This window comes from Poecilia latipinna, unplaced genomic scaffold, assembly GCF_001443285.1.
Source record: "Poecilia latipinna isolate Pla-1442-1.1 unplaced genomic scaffold, P_latipinna-1.0 Scaffold104, whole genome shotgun sequence".
In the NCBI taxonomy this organism is placed as follows: Eukaryota; Metazoa; Chordata; class Actinopteri; order Cyprinodontiformes; family Poeciliidae; genus Poecilia; species Poecilia latipinna.
The window spans coordinates 40,769-59,185 of record NW_015112720.1 but is presented as its reverse complement, the minus strand read 5'-3'; the positions used below and the strand labels follow the sequence as shown (position 1 = coordinate 59,185).

At 39.4% G+C, this 18,417-nt stretch overlaps 4 protein-coding genes across 10 annotated transcripts in view; 1 reads left to right on the top strand and 3 right to left on the bottom strand.

Annotated features, from left to right (window-relative positions):
• trpv4 (transient receptor potential cation channel, subfamily V, member 4) overlaps nt 1-3,123 on the bottom strand; it is a 23,528-nt gene extending 20,405 nt beyond the window's left edge. Inside the window, exons 1-4 of one of the 2 annotated variants that reach the window (XM_015027591.1) lie at nt 2,829-3,123; nt 1,899-1,980; nt 657-1,120; nt 68-243 (exon numbers count right to left, since the gene is read on the bottom strand). In XM_015027591.1, coding sequence (XP_014883077.1) covers nt 68-243; nt 657-1,120; nt 1,899-1,907 — 649 coding nt within the window. In that variant the 5' untranslated portion in view covers nt 1,908-1,980; nt 2,829-3,123. Of the gene's footprint in view, nt 1-67; nt 244-656; nt 1,264-1,898; nt 1,981-2,828 lie in introns of those variants that run through there. The other variant, XM_015027589.1, reaches the window with a different exon arrangement.
• A 1,921-nt stretch (nt 3,124-5,044) lies between these two features.
• On the bottom strand, nt 5,045-8,737 carry gltpa (glycolipid transfer protein a). Its single transcript, XM_015027592.1, has 5 exons — nt 8,550-8,737; nt 6,134-6,192; nt 5,920-6,053; nt 5,657-5,807; nt 5,045-5,575 (listed from the first exon to the last, which is right to left on the bottom strand). The coding sequence occupies exons 1-5, from the start codon at nt 8,650-8,652 to the stop codon at nt 5,393-5,395; spliced, it is 630 nt and encodes a 209-aa protein (XP_014883078.1). The 5' UTR covers nt 8,653-8,737; the 3' UTR covers nt 5,045-5,392.
• A 1,282-nt stretch (nt 8,738-10,019) lies between these two features.
• tchp (trichoplein, keratin filament binding) lies at nt 10,020-15,309 on the top strand. The gene is made up of 13 exons (XM_015027588.1): nt 10,020-10,128; nt 10,469-10,663; nt 11,681-11,891; nt 11,980-12,036; nt 12,364-12,432; nt 12,728-12,901; nt 13,158-13,270; nt 13,356-13,422; nt 13,507-13,679; nt 14,077-14,158; nt 14,238-14,423; nt 14,505-14,648; nt 14,741-15,309. Exons 2-13 carry the CDS (start codon nt 10,473-10,475, stop codon nt 14,771-14,773), a joined length of 1,500 nt encoding a protein of 499 aa, XP_014883074.1. The 5' UTR covers nt 10,020-10,128; nt 10,469-10,472; the 3' UTR covers nt 14,774-15,309.
• Nucleotides 15,310-16,091: 782 nt separating this feature from the next.
• git2a (G protein-coupled receptor kinase interacting ArfGAP 2a) overlaps nt 16,092-18,417 on the bottom strand; it is a 21,516-nt gene continuing 19,190 nt past the window's right edge. For all 6 annotated transcript variants that reach the window (XM_015027581.1, XM_015027586.1, XM_015027582.1 and 3 more), the window contains 2 exons: nt 18,010-18,073; nt 16,092-17,269 (listed from right to left, as the gene is read on the bottom strand). In XM_015027581.1, coding sequence (XP_014883067.1) covers nt 17,057-17,269; nt 18,010-18,073 — 277 coding nt within the window. In that variant the 3' untranslated portion in view covers nt 16,092-17,056. The remainder of the gene's footprint in view (nt 17,270-18,009; nt 18,074-18,417) is intronic.

Sequence of the window (18,417 nt, the reverse complement as noted above, 5' to 3'; positions counted from 1 at the left end):
GTTTAAAGGGAAGGACAGACTGCCACAGAGAGGAGATCATCAAGAGATGAAGATCAGACGGACTCACCTCTGAACTCCTCGTCTGTGAGCCTCTTCTCATGACTTTGCAGGTATTCCAGCAGACCCTCGAGGGCCTCTGGGTCTCCACGAGACACACAATCGAACAGTGTGAAGCGAGTGAATGTTTTCAGAACTTTTGGTTGGTCGGTGCTTTGACTCTCGTCAAAAGACATCTCCGTTTTACTGAAAGGACACAGAAACACAGGTTAATGCTTCTTCACGTGCTGTTTTCACTGTCATATAACACGACTACTGAAGAATACACAGTTTTATCTAGTGTTCATTCATAGAAACTATGAATGAAATGGGTTTGAGTGAGACAAATGACCTTTTAAGCAACACCAGCACTGCTGAGTGCTCTGATAAATGCACCTCTCTGTGTGTATGGTGTATGATGACGACCAGGAAAAAGCATTAGCCTAAATATTACCTCAACGGCTACAGAGGATCAAACAACATACTCTCTGTTAGGCCAAGAACGGACACAAAGTGTGTGTGTGTGTGTGTGCATACTGACAACATTTTTCCAGTTTGCACAGTTTACGAACGTCTCGTTCAAGCAATGAAGGAAACACACTGAGACAGTGAAGTCTCACCCTCTTGGGAGTTTCTTCCTGCGTTTCTTCTGATTGCTTGTATCTTCATAGGTGCCATAGTCAAAGAGGGAGTCCATGGGGGCTTTTTTAGGTCCTGGCACCACATTTGACTCATATATGGTGGTTTCCAGCAGGTCCATTGGGTTTGTTATGCCCTTCTTGAATGCACCCTGAAACTTCATCCTGAGGTTCTGTCTGCCGTCTGAGGGCTGGCCGCCGGGCTGGACGCCGGGCTGAGCCTGCTCCAGAGTCGTATCCAGACTTGTGTCCTGTGCTGACTGGGAGCCATCTTCGCTCTCAAACAGGTTTGAGAGTTCAGACAGTGGGAAGGCGGCATCATTTTCTGCCTGAGTGGTCGCACCATCTCCAGCGTCCTCAGAAGGAGCAGCTCTGGCAGAAGGAGCGCCGAGGGTGTCCGCCTTGGACAAGACGAGGTGGCACCTTCTGAGCAGAGCGGGGCGGCCCTGGAACGATAACAATGGCAAAATGTTGGGGAAACGTTTAACCAGAAACACAAGTAAATATTTCTTCTCTCTGTAGTGCTTTTTCTTTATTTTTATTTTTTTTCTGTCATGACTATCCTGCATCATTTATTGGAAAAAAAAAAATCTAAAATGAAATTACATGTACTAAAATAAAATGTGTGTGTTTTTTGTATTTATTTATGCTATAAATCTTCTTACATTTTCTTCCGTAACAACTACAAATATCAATGAATTTTATTTAGGTTTTTTTTATAAACAGATTAACAAGTACAATTGGGATGTAAAAAAACTTATGCTTTTCATATTTGTTTACAAATTAAAACCTAAAAACTGTGGCATGCATTGATATTCAATCTGCATTAAAACGTATCCACTTCTCCCTGACTGTGTTCCTCTTTGATGTCGTTTGTTCACTCGTGTTCTGTAATTAACCTGTGAGGCATTTGGAGAGGAGTATTGTTTACACTGATATAATACTGTGCAAAAGTGGAATAGGTGACTTCTAAAAGCAATTGGTTACACTGAATCTTATTTAAAGTTGTTAGGGTAAATTGTTTTGAATACAAAAGCACACCACACTTTTCAGATTGTTGTGCACCTTTCTACTTTCTAAAACAATTTTTTGATCTATCACATCAAAGCCCAATAAAAACTGCTTTTGATTAATTGACAAGAAACTGGACCTTTTGTCATTTTAAAATTGGAATAAGTTAAAACTCAGTCTTCTGTAGAAACCCGAGTTTTAACTGTTCTGTACCTCATTCATGCCTTTTATCGCAGTGGTGTGCAAAATTTCACTTCAGAAGAAACTGGAAATGATACTGCAGCACGTGGGCACCCTGCAAAAAATGACAACAAAATGGTAATATAGACTGATGGAAAAAAAAATTGTGTGTAAAGGACTGCAAAGGAACTTTGATGCAAACATTTAAGACTTGTGGAAACCGCACAAAGACTTATGCTAAAACCATGATAAGCCCAGACCTTCATATGTTTAGACAAAAAGACAACACATAAAAATATCACTGTAATAAACCAGGAAGACTGGGATTTGTAGCTCAGCATGATGTCATTGTGAATTTTCCAAAGCAACCTATCAAAGCTGACTTTTGGCGGTAAAAGAGCAACACAAACACTCGCTCTGGGATCCAACAAAGGAAGACGAATGGCTTACAACCTCTGTCTGACACAAGGGATTATAATACCTTTACACTCCAGCAGACATTTGAATAGGTGGCTTTTGTAAAGGCAAGAAGAACCCGGTGTGTGCTTAACGTTTTAAAGTGACGGACGGGACATTAAAATACGTAAACTACACACAACACTCATATTGGGTCCAGGAAGAGGAACACAGTTAGAAAGTGGGAGATCCTAGTGTTTCCTGGTGATAGTGTCCCTGCCCTGACACTGCTGATGTGACATTGTCCACATTATCAGGAGGATGTGCGCATGTAGTTTCTGTGTTAAAATGACACACCAAAGACTCGAATCTTCTATTAAAATGTACCAAATTGAAGGGAGCGCGACATTGGTTGAATTTTTAAGATATGAGTCTCAGTGTGGGGGTTAAAATCTAGAGACTAACTTATAACATCAGAACACTAATTTGTGTTGTGTTGCACTAATGTTGAGTCAAAATACACAATTTCCTCAAGCTTCTTTAGGTAGAACTTATGAGGCAACTCACCTTTTACTCTGCTGATCCATATTTCTCGTCTTCAAACAATTCAATCCGCTTTGTCTCACAGTTCAAAACTCTTGTAACTTATTTACTCTCTCCCGTCCATCGCTCCCGGTCCTTCGCTCCTGCTTCCAATGTGTCTCCAACCAAATGTTTTAAACTTAGACCACAGTGCTGCCCTGCTACATGAGTCCAGCCACCGCAGACCTCAGCCGAACAACGGATGCTTTCACTGATTTTGGGTGGGACAGACGTGGCCACCACCTTGCCTAAAGCAGTGACCGCGGAAGTATGAGGTGCAATACCACTTACAGCCACTAGAGGCGGACTACAGTACAAAGCCGCATTAGGTTAAACCAGGTATCATCCTTGGAAAACGTTTCCTTTTTCCTGGAAACACAAAGACAAGTTGTGTCTTTGTGTCATCCTCAACGTTGACGCTGCAACGCCAACGTTGAGGTAAGTTACGTCTTATAGTAAAAACCTGGAATGTTTTATTTATTTATTTTTAGCGTGGCCACTTTACTTAAAGTTTATTTGTCCTTACTTAAACTTAAAAAGAGCAGAGGTTATTAGTCATCTGCATCTTAGTAAAAATGAATATAATCACAATAGTGGCATGTTTCTCACCTTTTGAAAACACAGAGTGGGGTGGTCTACAAGCAGTGTGTGGCAGGCCAGCCACACCCTGCTTGGGAAATCATGCACACACACACACACACACAAAAAAAGAACAGGTTCCACCAGACACAAATCAAAAACTTTTCAAGCTACTTCACGATAAAAGTGTCATCCTCTAAGAGGTTTGTTGAAACAAAGTAAATTTACTTTGTAATTTTACTTTGTAAACAAAGTAAATTTAGTTATGGCCTTTATGTGGTTTCACAAATGGTGATATGTTTCTCACCTATTCAAATTCACAGAGGGAAGTCAGAAGGGATCACTTGTTATCATATACCAACGAAAAACAAGTTTGTCCAGAAACCCAAATTAAACACTGTTTTCTCCTGACGGTTCCTTGGATTTCAGAGGTACTTCATTGTAAAATATTAACCTAGTTTTACGACTGACCTCTACGGAGTGTGAGGAAGGTCAGGTACCAGTGTCGGCTTTGTTTTTAAATATTTCAACTAAAGAGAGCATTTCTTATTAGTACAAAAATCTAACTGAAAAGCTTTTTCTGCAGAGAATATAAACAAATGTACATTAAGGTTTTATTTGTAAGCATGTTAATGAGACTCAGTCATGACTTTCTAAGTTTTTGAAACAATACATCCAAGTGTGGATGTAAATCAGTGTGCTGACTGCATACGCAATCTTAGTTGTCTCTTTATACACAGCTTGCAGACATTGCTCTTATTTGGTCATCAGTCATTCATTTGTCATCTTTTTTTTTCTATTGTATACACTCAATAACTGTCCTCTCAGAAACACATTTCTTTATAAGTTTCTAGCCTCAAGGACTCCTCTAAAATGTATGACAATGAAACAAAATGACCTAGAATGACTTCATAGGCTGACCACTGGAAAAAAAAAATAGAAAAAAAGCATACATTAATTTGAGCAAAGAAGAAAAAGATACATGAACTTTACTTTAGTGTATTTTTCATAAAAAGTAATAATGAAAACAAAAAGTCGTGTAGGAATATCTTTAAAATGTGATATGTTAATTTAATAACATTGAACTGAAATTAGAAAAGGCAATTTCAAAGTAGATTCATATTTGTCAGCAAATGCACTATCCTTAATAAAAACACTGTAGCAACAGGCAGGAGAAAACTAGACACTGGCAAAAGTTAGAAGAAGATGTGCTCTCCTTTCACACTGAAACCAAAGAGGAATAAGATTCTTCTTGTTCCTCTTACAGCTGAGAACTAGGTGAAAAAAAATCTGTGGAAATGTTGTGGGAATATATGTTAGTGTTCATTCATAGTCAGCCAAGTGGAAATAATCCAAAGAACTTAAATAGAAAGCAACTGGATTTCCCTCTTCATGTTTCTTAAAGAAACAGGAAAAGTTTGTCCTCTTCCAGAAATATCATGAGTGATAATCTGCATTGTTCTCTCAGTTTGGCCATCCTGTTCACACATACTGACCCATGAAGTCAAGGTCAATTTATCTATACAGTATATCTACAAAGAACTACTTGTTGTCCAAGTAAGTGCTGTGGGTAGGGAAAAAGAGATACATAGAAGTCAATATACATAAAAGAAACACAAAGATGAAAGTAACAGGGCCACTTTAATGAGACATGCTGTCTATTTAGGACAAAGATGGATGATCGATATTAGACATTTCTTTAAAAAATGTAAACAGTCAACGAAATGCACCAGAAGACAAAAACAAACAGCGCAGAACATTATGATGAGGGTTTGATGGATTTGTGAGGATTTTTTAGAATCCTAAATTACTGTAGGATGCTACGGTAGGTAGATCCTTTTCTCAGTTCCCCCAAAGATACAGAAAATTATATGTTTTCTTATTTAAAAACAATAGCAGATTGAAGATGGACTTCTCCTGTGACAGTGAAAGGAAGCCATGATGCAACAGCCCAACGAAGACTCGCATCGTCACACCTTGTAGTCCTGGTCAGCGTTCATTCTACAAAACATGTCATAAACAGCATCCACAGTGGCAGAGAAGTTGATGAGAAATTTCCTGATTTTTTCCAAGCATTCTTCCTCCTTCACATCCCGACCTTTGGAGAGCGCCTTCAGGAGATCTGACTTGTAGGGAGCGGCATAGAGAGCTGCCTAAAAAGAGGAAAAGTCACATTTAGGCTCAGCTTAATGCATCTGATTCACACATAGCAAAACTCCTCATCCTGAACTGACCTTGAAGAGCTGCTGAACAAACCACCCATGATACCTTTTCAGGGCTACGTCGTAAGCTTTGGTAATATTGACTCGGATGAGGTTGGGGTTGCTGCTGTCCTTTTCCCCGTCCACCAGGCTCTGCAGGAACACTTGGATAAATCTGAGACATCTGGAGAGACAGAGGCCATGCATGAGTGCTTATGGATTTTCAAAGGTTGAAAACAAGAAAAATAATTTCGAGTTCCACAAAACTGAAAGAAATATAAAAAAAATAATGAGACCTTTTGAGCCACATAAGCTCGAGTGTTGCTCCAACTTTAGGCCAATCACCTCCGTGCATTTCCTTCTCTGCCTCTAGAAGCATCTGAAGCGTCTTGTAGCGTCCAGGGTTGGTATCATAAACTGCCTTGATCTTCTGTCAGTTAAGACAGTGCACATCATTTTAACTTTGCTGTAAAATGTAGCCACATCAGTGAACTCATAAATTACACTTACTGTGATGTTGCCGCATATATCAGATTTTATTGGTGCAAAAATAGCTGGGCCAAGGCAGTCTGAGGATGGAGTGAGAGATGTTTAAGGACTAAAACAAAATCACCAATTTAATCAAAACATTTCTTAGGTTAAGGGTGAAGCGATACATTTTAAAAGAAGCATTCTCATCTTTAAAAAACTGATTCATGCTTAGTTTGATTTGTCTCAGAAGTTCTTGCTGAAAGTAATAAAATTACAGGATTTATGGACTGTAAAGGCACTAATAAAGTTGAGGAATCCAAGATGATAATTTCTTTCTTAGTGTGCCACTGTTTAATGACATACAACCCATCCGAAGTGCTAATAAATAGTTAATACCTGCAGCAAAAGCGAAATCAAATCTTAACGTAGAATCTTAGATCTCTAACTTAGATCTCTAACTTTCCAAGTTGGAATTCAGAGGCTTCAGAGCCAGTTCTGTTTGATCCACGTCAAATTTGGACTTTCATGTTTGAAGAATGTACTGTAACCTCCAGGACTTTTTACACATGGTCATTATTAAACCTATTTCAAACTAAGTTGCATTTGAATTTTGCATGTTCAGGAAATTCAAACTTCTTCTTATAAATGGGGAACTATGAACTCTTTACTAACAGTTAAAGTCACCAAAATGACAATGCCTTTATGATATCAGAAGTTCCTTTTATTGTCATTGTGCACACAAAAACAGCACAACAAAATAAAAAAAAATAAAAAAGCAACTCTCAAAGGTACGTCAAATAATTGACTAAAATGAGAATGAGTAAGTATATCTCAATAAATATAAAAATATAATAAAAACACACAGAAACAGCTGAGATGCTAAGAAAAAATATTGATTGATGAGATAAGATGGAAGCTGATATGGATTCTTGTGAAACTTTTGACAAGAGGACAAGCTAAGCGAGGGGCACACATTTAAATTTTGTTCCACTTCTCACCCTTTCATGAAATTTGTGTTTTAATGTCCATGAAATGAGAATAGTAAGTGCAAAAGTCTCCTCCATCTCTATTCTGTTGCACTGCGCCATTGCCACTCAGTGCCCCAGACTCACTTTATCTGAGTCACCTTCTTTCATCGCCTCACTCCCAACATCTGGTTGACCACCTGATCCTAGCGCAGATGTAATGGTCAATTTAACATCTTTAATAAAATGCACAATATTATACAAAGCAGACTTGGTCTTCATTTGCTATTTAAAGATGACAATTTCTACTTTTTCAGCTTTTTCTAAGGGTTTTTCTGAGCGTGGTCAGACAGGAAAGCAAGATGTGAGACAGAGGGAAGACATGCGGTAAAGGTCAACAGGCCAGGACTCGATTAGCTGCTGACACATTGGACCTCTTTCAACCTTTGAGCTGTTGGAGGGAACTAGTCATGACTGTTATCTATTGCATGTACATTTATGCATCCCATCACCTCAACACTGATGGCAACATATCTAGCTTCAGAGATGTCCTCTTGTGTGGCATTCGTTCGCTGCTATTTCACGTCTTATCACAGGAAGAAACCTTTTATAATACTGAAAAACATACATTTTATACTAGATTTAAAAAAAAGTCTGTTGACTCAAAAATAATTCTGAGAAAATAGTTAAAACCAAAGTAATTAGAGCGAGTTGGGCAAAACAAAAGGAACAATTAAGAATTTAATCGACCCCCGTCCTCACAGCCAAGTCTAATTAGACAGACACTTGAATGAATTTGTCCTAGCAGTGTGCCAGACCTTAATAGCTTGTAGGAAAGTTGGCCCAGACGTTTCTAGGTCAGGAAAAACAATAGCGACGCGGAGGAAAGAGTTTAATAGTGGCGTCGGACTTGTTTCATCTCAAGGGTTTCACGTGGCAAATTCAATGGAAGGACTTTAGCATATTAATACAGAATGAAGTCGCACAAAGATGCACCGCTGCTCCGTGCCGCTGCTGAATGGGCCAGAGCAACTCAACACCGTACTAATCAATTTTCACAACTCAAAATCCAGGCCAGTGGATTAAATTATGCATGCTGAAGGATTGTGGACAACTTGATGGGGAGAAACATGATCCAAACCAGATTATCATTTGGAAAGAGAAGCATTGTAGGTGTAAACTTTGGGGATTTGTTACAACAGATTCAAACTCCTCAGGCTGTTTGTAATCGATGTCTTTCAAGTTAGCGGCCTTAAAGTGCTAATGTTGACATAAATTTTGCATTTTAAAAAATCAATTTAGCACTTAGCGGAATTTACACATTTCTGAGCCTTTATCCCTAATATCTATTATCACTTTATTTCTGTTATAGAAATTGAATACAATAGGTCATGGAATATGTAAAGAAAAAAAAAACGCTTTTCATGCAGTTTTTCATTTATTTGCTAAGCAACTTCTACAGCAAACCGAGTAAATGGAGCTAAACTTACCAAAGAAAGTTGGAAGGTACGACACAGCATCCAGAAACGGTCTGGTTTCCACCTGTCTGTCAGCTGGCAGCTGCCTGAACTGGTGCTCCATCAGCAGAGCCATCTCTTTGGTGTGGATGCACTGTTAGCTTTGAAATGAAAGCAGTAGTCTGCCAAACTCTCTACTGCAGATTCACAGAGACACCACGAGAAGGAAAATCAACACACACACACACACACACACACAGATCTAGAAACACACACACACTCAGGTTACCTACAATGAGTCCAGGTCATTGAGGGACATCCAGCTGCTGGCCTGCTCATGTGATCAGCTGGTTACTAAGAGATCTGGGCAATTGAGACACACATCCAATGCAAAGAAACCTTTCTTTATGTACAACTTTGTGTTTAAGTGTTGAAACATCCCTCATTACTTTTCATGTTTCCTTAAGAATTTTTGTCACAAGTTCTCAATGGTTTTTGAAGGATCTAAATCAAGTCGAATCCGTTTATGTTAATTAGTTGCAAAATAATAAAAACCAATAGTGCAAGACAGCTTCACTCTAGCTGTAAAACAAAATCACAAAATTAGATAATTAATAAAAAAAGTATCAACAATAAACAACCAGAAAACTGATGGAAAGAATAGCACAAAAATCTACAGGGTCCTCGTGTCTGTCAGTTTCAGTAGAGGTGGCTTAAAATTATCTACAGTGCAAATCTACAGTACAAAAATATTTTAAAAGACGTTGGAAGGTACCATGAAAGTGATTGACAATCTCAAATATCCATGCATTTTTTTTCAGTGTTAATGTGAAAGGTCAACCCAAAGTTGCACTAAATTGTAAAGTGGAAGAAAACCAATACATGTTTTTAAAAAAATCTAAAAAATCTAGGTAGCATTCTGCTACCTTTTCTCTGATACCCGTAAATAAAACACATTGCAGCACGACGCATTAAAAAATGATTTAGTTGTTAATTAGAGTGCACCAGTATGTAAGGCAAACTTAAGATAATGATGTTCTGTAAAGCCCTTCAAATGTGTGTTATAGAACATCAGTGGCAGTGGCTATGCAGCCTGGTAGTAGGAGTGTTGCATTGAGGAGAAGCAATTTGTAATGAAAAAGATTGTTGAAGAAAGCAAGAGGTTCAGTCTGCAAAATGTGTAAGAAAATGATCCGCTGAAACCAAAATCAAAATTTCTGACCTACCTGCAAGATGTTCTAACACCATTACTCAGAAACGTTGTGTTGACAACATCATGCTTTGAAAATGTTTCTTTTTTTGTTAACAAAGAAGACGTGTTTTATATAATAATCAAAATTGTAAAATGGACATCTCTAACTCAGATCCCTACATTGGTGTATTTTTATCTTTGTTTTAGCTTATTATCTGTTTCCCTCTTAAATAAGCACCATACGTGCTTAAAAATCAGCTTCTGATTTCAAGAATAATGAAAATCGTGTCGCATTTTCTTAGTGTGGACTGATTTGGTCCTTCACTCTCTCCGTAGTACAGGAAGTGCTTTGGTAACTAAGGAAACCTGTGAGCGGTTGGATGACATAAAGGCGGAGAGACGTTGAAGAATTTCGTCAAGGTTTGTTTTACTGAAATGTGATATGATGCTTCTAATAAGAAAATTTAAATACAACCAACTTTCCGCTAATATAATAATAAACATAGTGTTTCTGGATCAATGTCTGAATCCAGTCGTCTGTGTTCATACAGTACACGGGCTTGAACTGCAAACCTCTGGTGGGAGCTGAATTAGATGTTCACAGTGCATTTTAAACACAAGTGAATGAATAGCTAATTATTGTTATATGTTATTAAACCTTTCTGCCTTGCATAGACTTTAATCTTCCCTCGTCCTGTAATTTCCCAAGTTTGTTACGATTTCTGGTTTCTTTTTAAAATCATAATTATCCTTGTTTCAGACCGATGGCTTTTCCGACTTTCTCCGTTCATGGTTCCAATCGGTTGCGAAGGATGGCCGACCAGCTGGCCCGGCAACGGGCTCAGGAGGATCGGTGGCGCGAGCAGTGGGCTTCGCACGCTCGGTACTTCAAGGAGCAGAGCGTCAACATCCAGAGGCAGGCGGCGTGGAGCTCCCGTCAATCCTTCCAGCGGAGGTAAAGGGTCAGAGGCAGGAGCTGCCTGCACAGCAACCGCCCCAGGAAAGCTTAGACCAACAAACTCATGAATAAATCAACAGGACAGTCAAGAAACAGCACAGTTCACATAATTTGACAGACATTTTCAGTAGCTTTTTAAATTTTAAACGCAATACCAGGCATCAAAAAGACCATTAATCAATTAGTTTCTTGAGTATTTTAACAACCTCTTAGATTTCTTACAATTGTCGCCTTTCAAATATTACAATGTATTTTACTGAGATATTCTTGTGAACAAAAAAAGGTATTTTCCACAAAGGTGTAGTAGTTTGTGCAACACAACTCACTGAGATGTGTGTGTGTTTGTGTGTGTAATTTAAACCTCCTGTCCACCAGCCAGTCTGCCAAATTGACCTACAGTCTTGCGCTTCACCAGGAGAGGTCACTGTTACTGGAAGTATGATGAAGTTGTTTGGAAAACGACTGGTTCTTATGGTTCAGTGGTTCATCGTCCTGTGAGATTATTCAAGACTCCTGATGTTGTTGTTGTATATCTCGGCTCTGCTTTAAACATCTCCACACTTTCTCCCTGACCAGTCTCCTGTGTTCTCTGGTCTTTATGATGCTGTTTGTCTGTATACTGAGATCACATTACACACAAGTCGACTCTAATTTGATAACTTCAGAAGCCCGTTGATTGAACGTCCCTTGTTTTTTTTTTTTTTTAAAGATAAACCGGGATAAATATAAATGAAAGCCACAGTTTTCAGATTTTTATATGAAATAATGTGATGGAATTTTCTTTCCACCACACAATTATGCATTCATATGTGTAGGCCTGTCACATAAAATCTGTGTTTAGAACATCACAAGATGAGGGAAAATTCAAGGACAATGAATTCTAATGCAAGCCACTGAACATAATTCATAGTTTAAATATTTGTCTTCAATGTTGCCTCTCTCAGAGTTCTGTATCTGCAGACAAAGATGGGAGAAAATGTTTAATTTTGTGGGGGGGTTTTCACTTGTTGCCAGTATGACAGCATACCATAGAGAGAGACTGAAGGAGGAAAAGAAAATCAGACTGGAGGAGCGCAGAAGGCAGCTCAGGGCCATGCTTCAAGAGGAGCAGGACCAACTGGAGGCAGAACTGCGAGCTTTAGTCCCTGACAAAAGCCAAGTGGTGAGTCAGAAGGTGGACAGAGCTGAAGAACTTCGTAAAGCCAGAGAGGAAAGAAGGAAAAAGGTAAATACTCTTAATAATGTAGCATTTTTTTTTTCTTCATCAAAAGTGAACATGATATCATGCTATAAATTGCTCTCTGTGCTCTCAGGTTGCGGAGGAACTCCTGAAAGCGCACTGGAAGAAAAACAGCCATACCCTGCGTGAGGTAGGCATGCTTAAACTATTCATGCAAAAGTGACTAAAATGACCTCAAAGTCAGACAGGTGGTGGCATGATTAAATGGCTTCAAAGATCTCATGACCACGCTGTGTGTGTGTGTGTGTGTGTGTGTGTGTGTGGCGAATCCAGCAAGTGGGGGAAAACAGACACTTTTTGTTCAGATGATCCTGAAACTTCATCCCCTTCGTGAGGCACAGATTCCGTGACTTGTGCCTGCCTGAGTCCAGGGTTTTAAACAGTAAAACACCCCGGTGTTCCTGTCCTCAACAGGTCAGTGTCATTTCACAACTTCACTCTTTCGCTGTGTTTGCAGGTCGAGTCAGAACTGCATAAAGATCATGTTGTCAGCCAATGGGAGGGCCAGATATCCGAGAAGAAACAGGTAAGTTCAATAGCCCATCCGTCAGATGAAATATCCTAAATTATGCTCATGTTAATCAACACCCTTTAAAGAAGCTATTTACTACAACCCAGGGCTGCCACATAAAAGCAGCCAGTCATTAAATTGGTCCGTTTCTGTTTACCTCATCAATTATTTGTGGGACAATAAATTTTTAATTGAGGAGCACTTATGCAGTCTGTGAGCACAGTATCACGTCTGGGATCTACTCAGGTTAAATCTCCTCAACATGGCATATAATTAAGAAAGTTTGACACCTGTCTCATCAAACATGCAGAACGAAGTGAAGGAGCAGGAGGAGAAGACGCGCTTTGAAAATGAGTACGAGAGGAGTCGAAAAGAAGCTCTGGAGAGGATAAGGCGAGCAGATGAGAGGAAGAGAGAAGAGGATCGGAAGAGTGCAGAAGAGCTCCGTAAACAGATGGAAGAACTGAAAATGAGGGAGGAGGAGGTACTGCAAAAACCTGCAATCACAAAAACGCAGAAAATCCCCTTAAATGTCCTCTTCTGCATGAAGAGATGTTTACAAATTAATGTCAAATCTTATTTCTTCTTTATCTGTGAAAAGACAAAAATTAAACAGAAATTAAGCATTAAAAAAATATTTTCTTGGTGAGGTAAAAGTTTGATCTCGTGCACCCTCTGAAACATGGTAAAAGTCATGGTGTAAAGCCTGCTTCCTAAGTTGTACATATTGTCTCCCTGAGGCCACTCGTCTGAAGAAGGAGCAGGAGGCGCTGCTGGTCAAGCAGTGGGAGCTGGAGAAGATGGAGGAGGAAAGGAAGAAGACAGAGGAAAGGCAGCAGAAACATGAAATGGGGTAGGTTTCTGATAAATAACCACAATCCTTTCATGACTGATGACGTTTGAATTGCGGAGCTCATTTGGTTGTCGTTCCACCACAGCCATTTTCTGATTCGTCAGTACCGCGCTCAGATGAAGAGGAGAGCCCAACAAATCCAAGAGGAACTGGTGAATGTGCTTTACCAGCAGTTAGCTGATTCAAATATGTTCCACTTTGCATTGCTTTAACTTGAGAATCTTTGCGAACCCCAGGAGGTCGACCGTAAGATTCTGGCGGCCTTGATGGAAGAAGAGAAGGAGGAACAAAGGCTGCAGACGGTGAGAAGGGAGATAGCGGCCGCCAACGCTGCCTGGATGAAACTTGTGATAGAAGAGCAGCTTGAGCTGGAGCGCCAGAGGGAGGCCGAGTTTGACTTCCTGCACAGGTCAGTGCCCAGATTCTGTAAACACGAAGGAGGAGGGTTTACAAAACACCGCCATCTGCTGCTTGTTGCAACTGTTTTACATTGATATTTGCTACATTTCTGCATTTGATTCACAAAATTGATTAAAAGAATATATGTACATGCACACGTCCATTAGGTTCATTTTTCTCTCCTTAAACACAGAACTTATAAAAGAGCTAAAATGTTTTGGGGTTTTTTCTGCTTGCTGAAGCCAGCAATGCAACAGGCTGCTTAAAACCGACAGTGTTAAGCAGACAGCATTATTTTTTTTTCTTGCAATCCGTGCGACACAAACAGCTGTAGTCCTTTTCAATGTGAATCTGCGGAAATCTCCCTGCACTTCACATGTATGCTAATGTTTCACATGTACACTCAGAGAACAAGCTCAGCGTGTTTGGGAGAAACGTGAGGCCCAATGGGAGAAGGAGAAGAAGGCCAGAGAACGACTCATGCGTGAGGTAAAATTGTTTTGAATGACTAAAACTTTAAATAATAAAGAATAATAAAGTTAATGCCATGTTTTGTTTTCTCTGTAAGGTGCTTGCTGGGAGGCAGCAGCAGCTGGAGTTGAAAATGCTGAAGAACCGCGAAGCTCAAGAGGAATCTCTGAAGAAACGGGAGGAGCTGATCCGGGTGCTGGAGCAGGAGGAGAAGCTCAGACGTCTGGAAAAAGAGGCTGAAGAAGACCAGAGGACAGCCAGGATGCAGGAGCTGAACGCTCAGGTTGGAGCGTAGGGCACAACTTGGCTTTTACAGACTTGTTGTAAAGCCGTTTGTTGAGTTGGGTTTATGTGTTCGATGTAGGTGGAGCAGAAAGAACAAGAGCAATTGGAGGAGCAGTGGAGGAAACAGCAGAAGGAGGAAGAGGAAAAGAAGGCCATTGAAATCGAAGAGGAAGACCTTAAGGCTGAGATGCAGAGGATGGCTGAGCAAGGTTACCAAGAAAAGGTAAGAAAGGAATAGTAAACTGATTTCTAAGTGTTAAATTTAGAAAGATCCAATTTGATCCTAGATGTTAAATTTCACCTTTTTCATTTCAGATTTACAGCAAACCTCGATCAGCCTGGACGTAGCCGGCATAGACAGCCAAACTCCAGCACAGATAGACTCGTACTAATGAAGTATCCGTCTGAAGGGAGCTAGTTTTAAATGTTTTATAGAACCTCATGTCCAAGATCAACTGTGTGATCAATGAAGGTGTCCTCTCTCTTTCCTCCTTGATGTTTAACAGACAGGGGAAAAATTCAAAGTAAATCCAAAGCTCTGCAGATGAAGCTTTCTTTATGGCCCTCCTTTGTGATTCTTCAAATCAACACAAAACAGCAAAACAAAGAATTCACAGCTAATCGGACAATCCCCTACTAAACCTGTTTTGTCAGCACCTTTTGCACAAAGGACTTTTAGTTAGATATTTGAAAAAAAAATGGAAATCTCTCTCTTTTAGTGCCTTTTGATGGAGAGCATGTTGAGTGCCATCATAATGTTGATGTTTTGCTGTTTTTGAAGGGCTCATTGTTTGTTGTTTTGCACTTTTAGAGTTTTGTAGTAGAGTGGCGGATTTTCTACTCTGTTTTATAGACTTTTTTTTAATAAAAGAAATGAAGTCAAACATCTGGTACATTTGTCTATTGAAGTAATACAACATGAAGCTAAAAACACCAAAAAGACTAATAGGTTTACATATAAATAAAGTTTATTTAAAAAATATTTTTTTTTACTTCATTTCCAGCTGAGATGCTGCATTTCATACATCCCTGCACTTCAGTCAAGCACAGGAAGGGACTTACTTGGAAGAGATTTCAATATGAAAATGAACTCAGAAACACTTTGGGAAGATAAACACTGGGTTGCTCAGCAATACAGAACACATCTACAGTTTTAGCCCATTCGTTGTACATTGAAAATAAAACCAGGGGAAACAGAACAGAGAAAAACTCACATACATGTGACCAAAAGCTGAATGAAACACCTGCAAGACAACATGAAGCCAGTGGAAAGAAACCAAACTGTTGGAACAGTAAATACTAAAAGATCTTCTTTGTGCTGGTGGCAGAAAACATCTTGGCCCCTGAACAGGTCTAACTCACTTTCACCGGCTAAATGGGCACAGAGTGGCAGTTCACTGCAGACAGGGTTACATTTGGCTGACAAAATATGTAAATAACATTTTATTGAAGCAAACATTAATACCGCAGCGCCAAGAAGCGTCTAAACATTCATTCTGAACCATGGGTGGGAGTTAATTGGATGCTCAATTATTTATATTGAAAGTGATGGTGAGATGATCTGTATTACATTCAGGGTTCCTACACCATCTTTAAAAATCTGTATTTGATTTCAGGATTTTCCAGATAAGTATGAAAAAACATAAGAGCGTAAGAAATATATTTACTTCCAGATTTTGTTGGTTTCAATATCATTCAGCCTTGGACTCAAGTTACCATAATTTCATGTTTGTTTGTTTTTTAATGCACCTGGAAAACAACACACAAGTGTTGTTTCACACCTAATTTCCTTCCGTATTTCCTTAATATTTTAGAACCAGAAAAACAGAAACATGACTAAATCTGATTATTTCCAGATGTGCACCCAGCAAAAACTGAATCCATGATTATGAGACAATATGAATCTTAGATTCCAAAAAGCAAAGGCAAAACAACCCAAAGCTCAGGAAATGGCAAACATAGGAACGGCTAACACATTAAACAGGCAAACCACCAGAGCAACAGTGGGTGCTGTTTGTGAACATAAAGTTTATCAGGTAAGAAAATGTTTTTTTCCCATGATAATTGGCTGTAAAAGCAAAGAGTTTACTGTGTCTGAGACAAATAAAGACAAATATTTGACTGGACCTTTCCCTGTTGTAAATTTATGTTGGACTTTTACATTTATACAGTCAGAAAAGACAAAGAAATAAGGTAATTTTTACCTTAGAGTGTTTAGAGTTTCTCAATGTGTAGGAACCCTGGATATAGCAAACAAACATGGTTTGGACAGCTATCATTGACCTATTTCAGCATGCAGTCTAATGTACTTCATTATTTTTCTTTTAGCTACTTTAAGCTGAGTAAAGATGTTTCACAATCACTCTATAATAGAGCAATACAGATGTGCTTTTCGGAAAATGTTACATTAAGAGGAATTGTGCTACAACAACAGCTAAATACATTGCATAACATTGCATTTTTTTTTCCTTTCCCTTTGACAATCTTGCTTTTAGATATAGTCAGTATTGTTTTTAAATAATAAAAAAAAACACATGCATATACCACAATACATTAAAAATAAGTTGTTTTCTTTTTTAATCACTGAAAATATAGGAACAATACTGAGATGGTGGCTTTGGAGCATGCTGTCTAGTTAGTATTCTCCTTCGTTGTGATGGTAACGAGTTGCTTGGCGGCTTTGGCAATGTCATAAGCACACTGTATGACCTGCTGGGTGACGAGCTGCATGTCCGGCCCTGAGCTGCCGTCCAAAGGCACGGCTTTCCGGCACTCGTTCTGTAGGCGGCAGGCGCTGGTGGTCAGCAGGCGCAGAGACCCTCTCACCGTCTCTGAGCGTGGCTTCTGCTCGGGGGGGACACACAAAGAACCACAGTCAGGTTTGTGGGTCACAAAGGGATGAAGCCAACAGAGACGGTGGACAATTCCCTCCATGTTAGATGCCGTTCAGAAGCTTGCACTCATCACCGGCGTGAATCTTATTTTGAAGCTTTAATCATTGCGCCGTGAATGCAGCATCATCGCTGGCAGCTGAACAGACCCTGTGTTTAAGTTTCAAGCGTTAACCCAAATTGCTCAGTTTAAGATGAGATGGTTAGGATGTTCAGATACATCCTACACCAAGACTTGAGACAACTGTGAACCGGAAGATCCCGGAGGACGGGCCTCATTGTCTCAATTCACTCTCAACATCAACATCATCAGCACCTTCAAAAGTGACTGAAATATACAGCTGCCCACACAGACTGAATACCTTTTGAAGAAAAGCTTCATGATCTGACGCGATGAAGCCTAGCTAGGGCTGAACTCGCAATATTACACCTCTGGAGTTCATCGCACTCCCATAACTGATATGAACTGTAAGGAATAATTCAGAATTAAAGGAGTGTATGTATAATTTTGACCCAGAGTGACTGAAAAAGAAATACATAATAAATCGAAACCCAGGCACCCAGTTATTGTGTTGTATTATTCCAACCACAAAACAAGGAGCCAGATGCAGCATTAAAACTATGATGAAGTTCATGCTGATGAAGAGTGGATACAACAATGTTTGACTGTAAATGCAAAAAGTGTTATCAAACCTTGGGGAAGAGGGCGGCCATTTCTGTTACAGCCACATGGATTCTTTCTGAGCAGGGGACAAAGCTGTGACGAAAAAGGCTTTTTATGAGTTAAACATGGTCTCATTCACATTAAACTTAAATTAACAATCACACAAACTCATAATATTACTGATACTAAACAAATAACAAGCTGCAACGTTATTTAGCCATTAGAAGCTCTCAAGATACAGAAGTAATTGTTTCAGAGTAACATGCCATATTAGAAGCAATCAACCACATGGCTTTTTTTTTTTTTTTTTTTTTACTACAGAAGACAATTTAAAGTCAGATAACTAAACCATGTAGAGGCACATCAAAAAAAAAAAAAAAAAAAAAAAAAAAAGCTTTTTAGCGGGGGGGGGTAAGGAGGGGAAAAAAGGGAAAGGG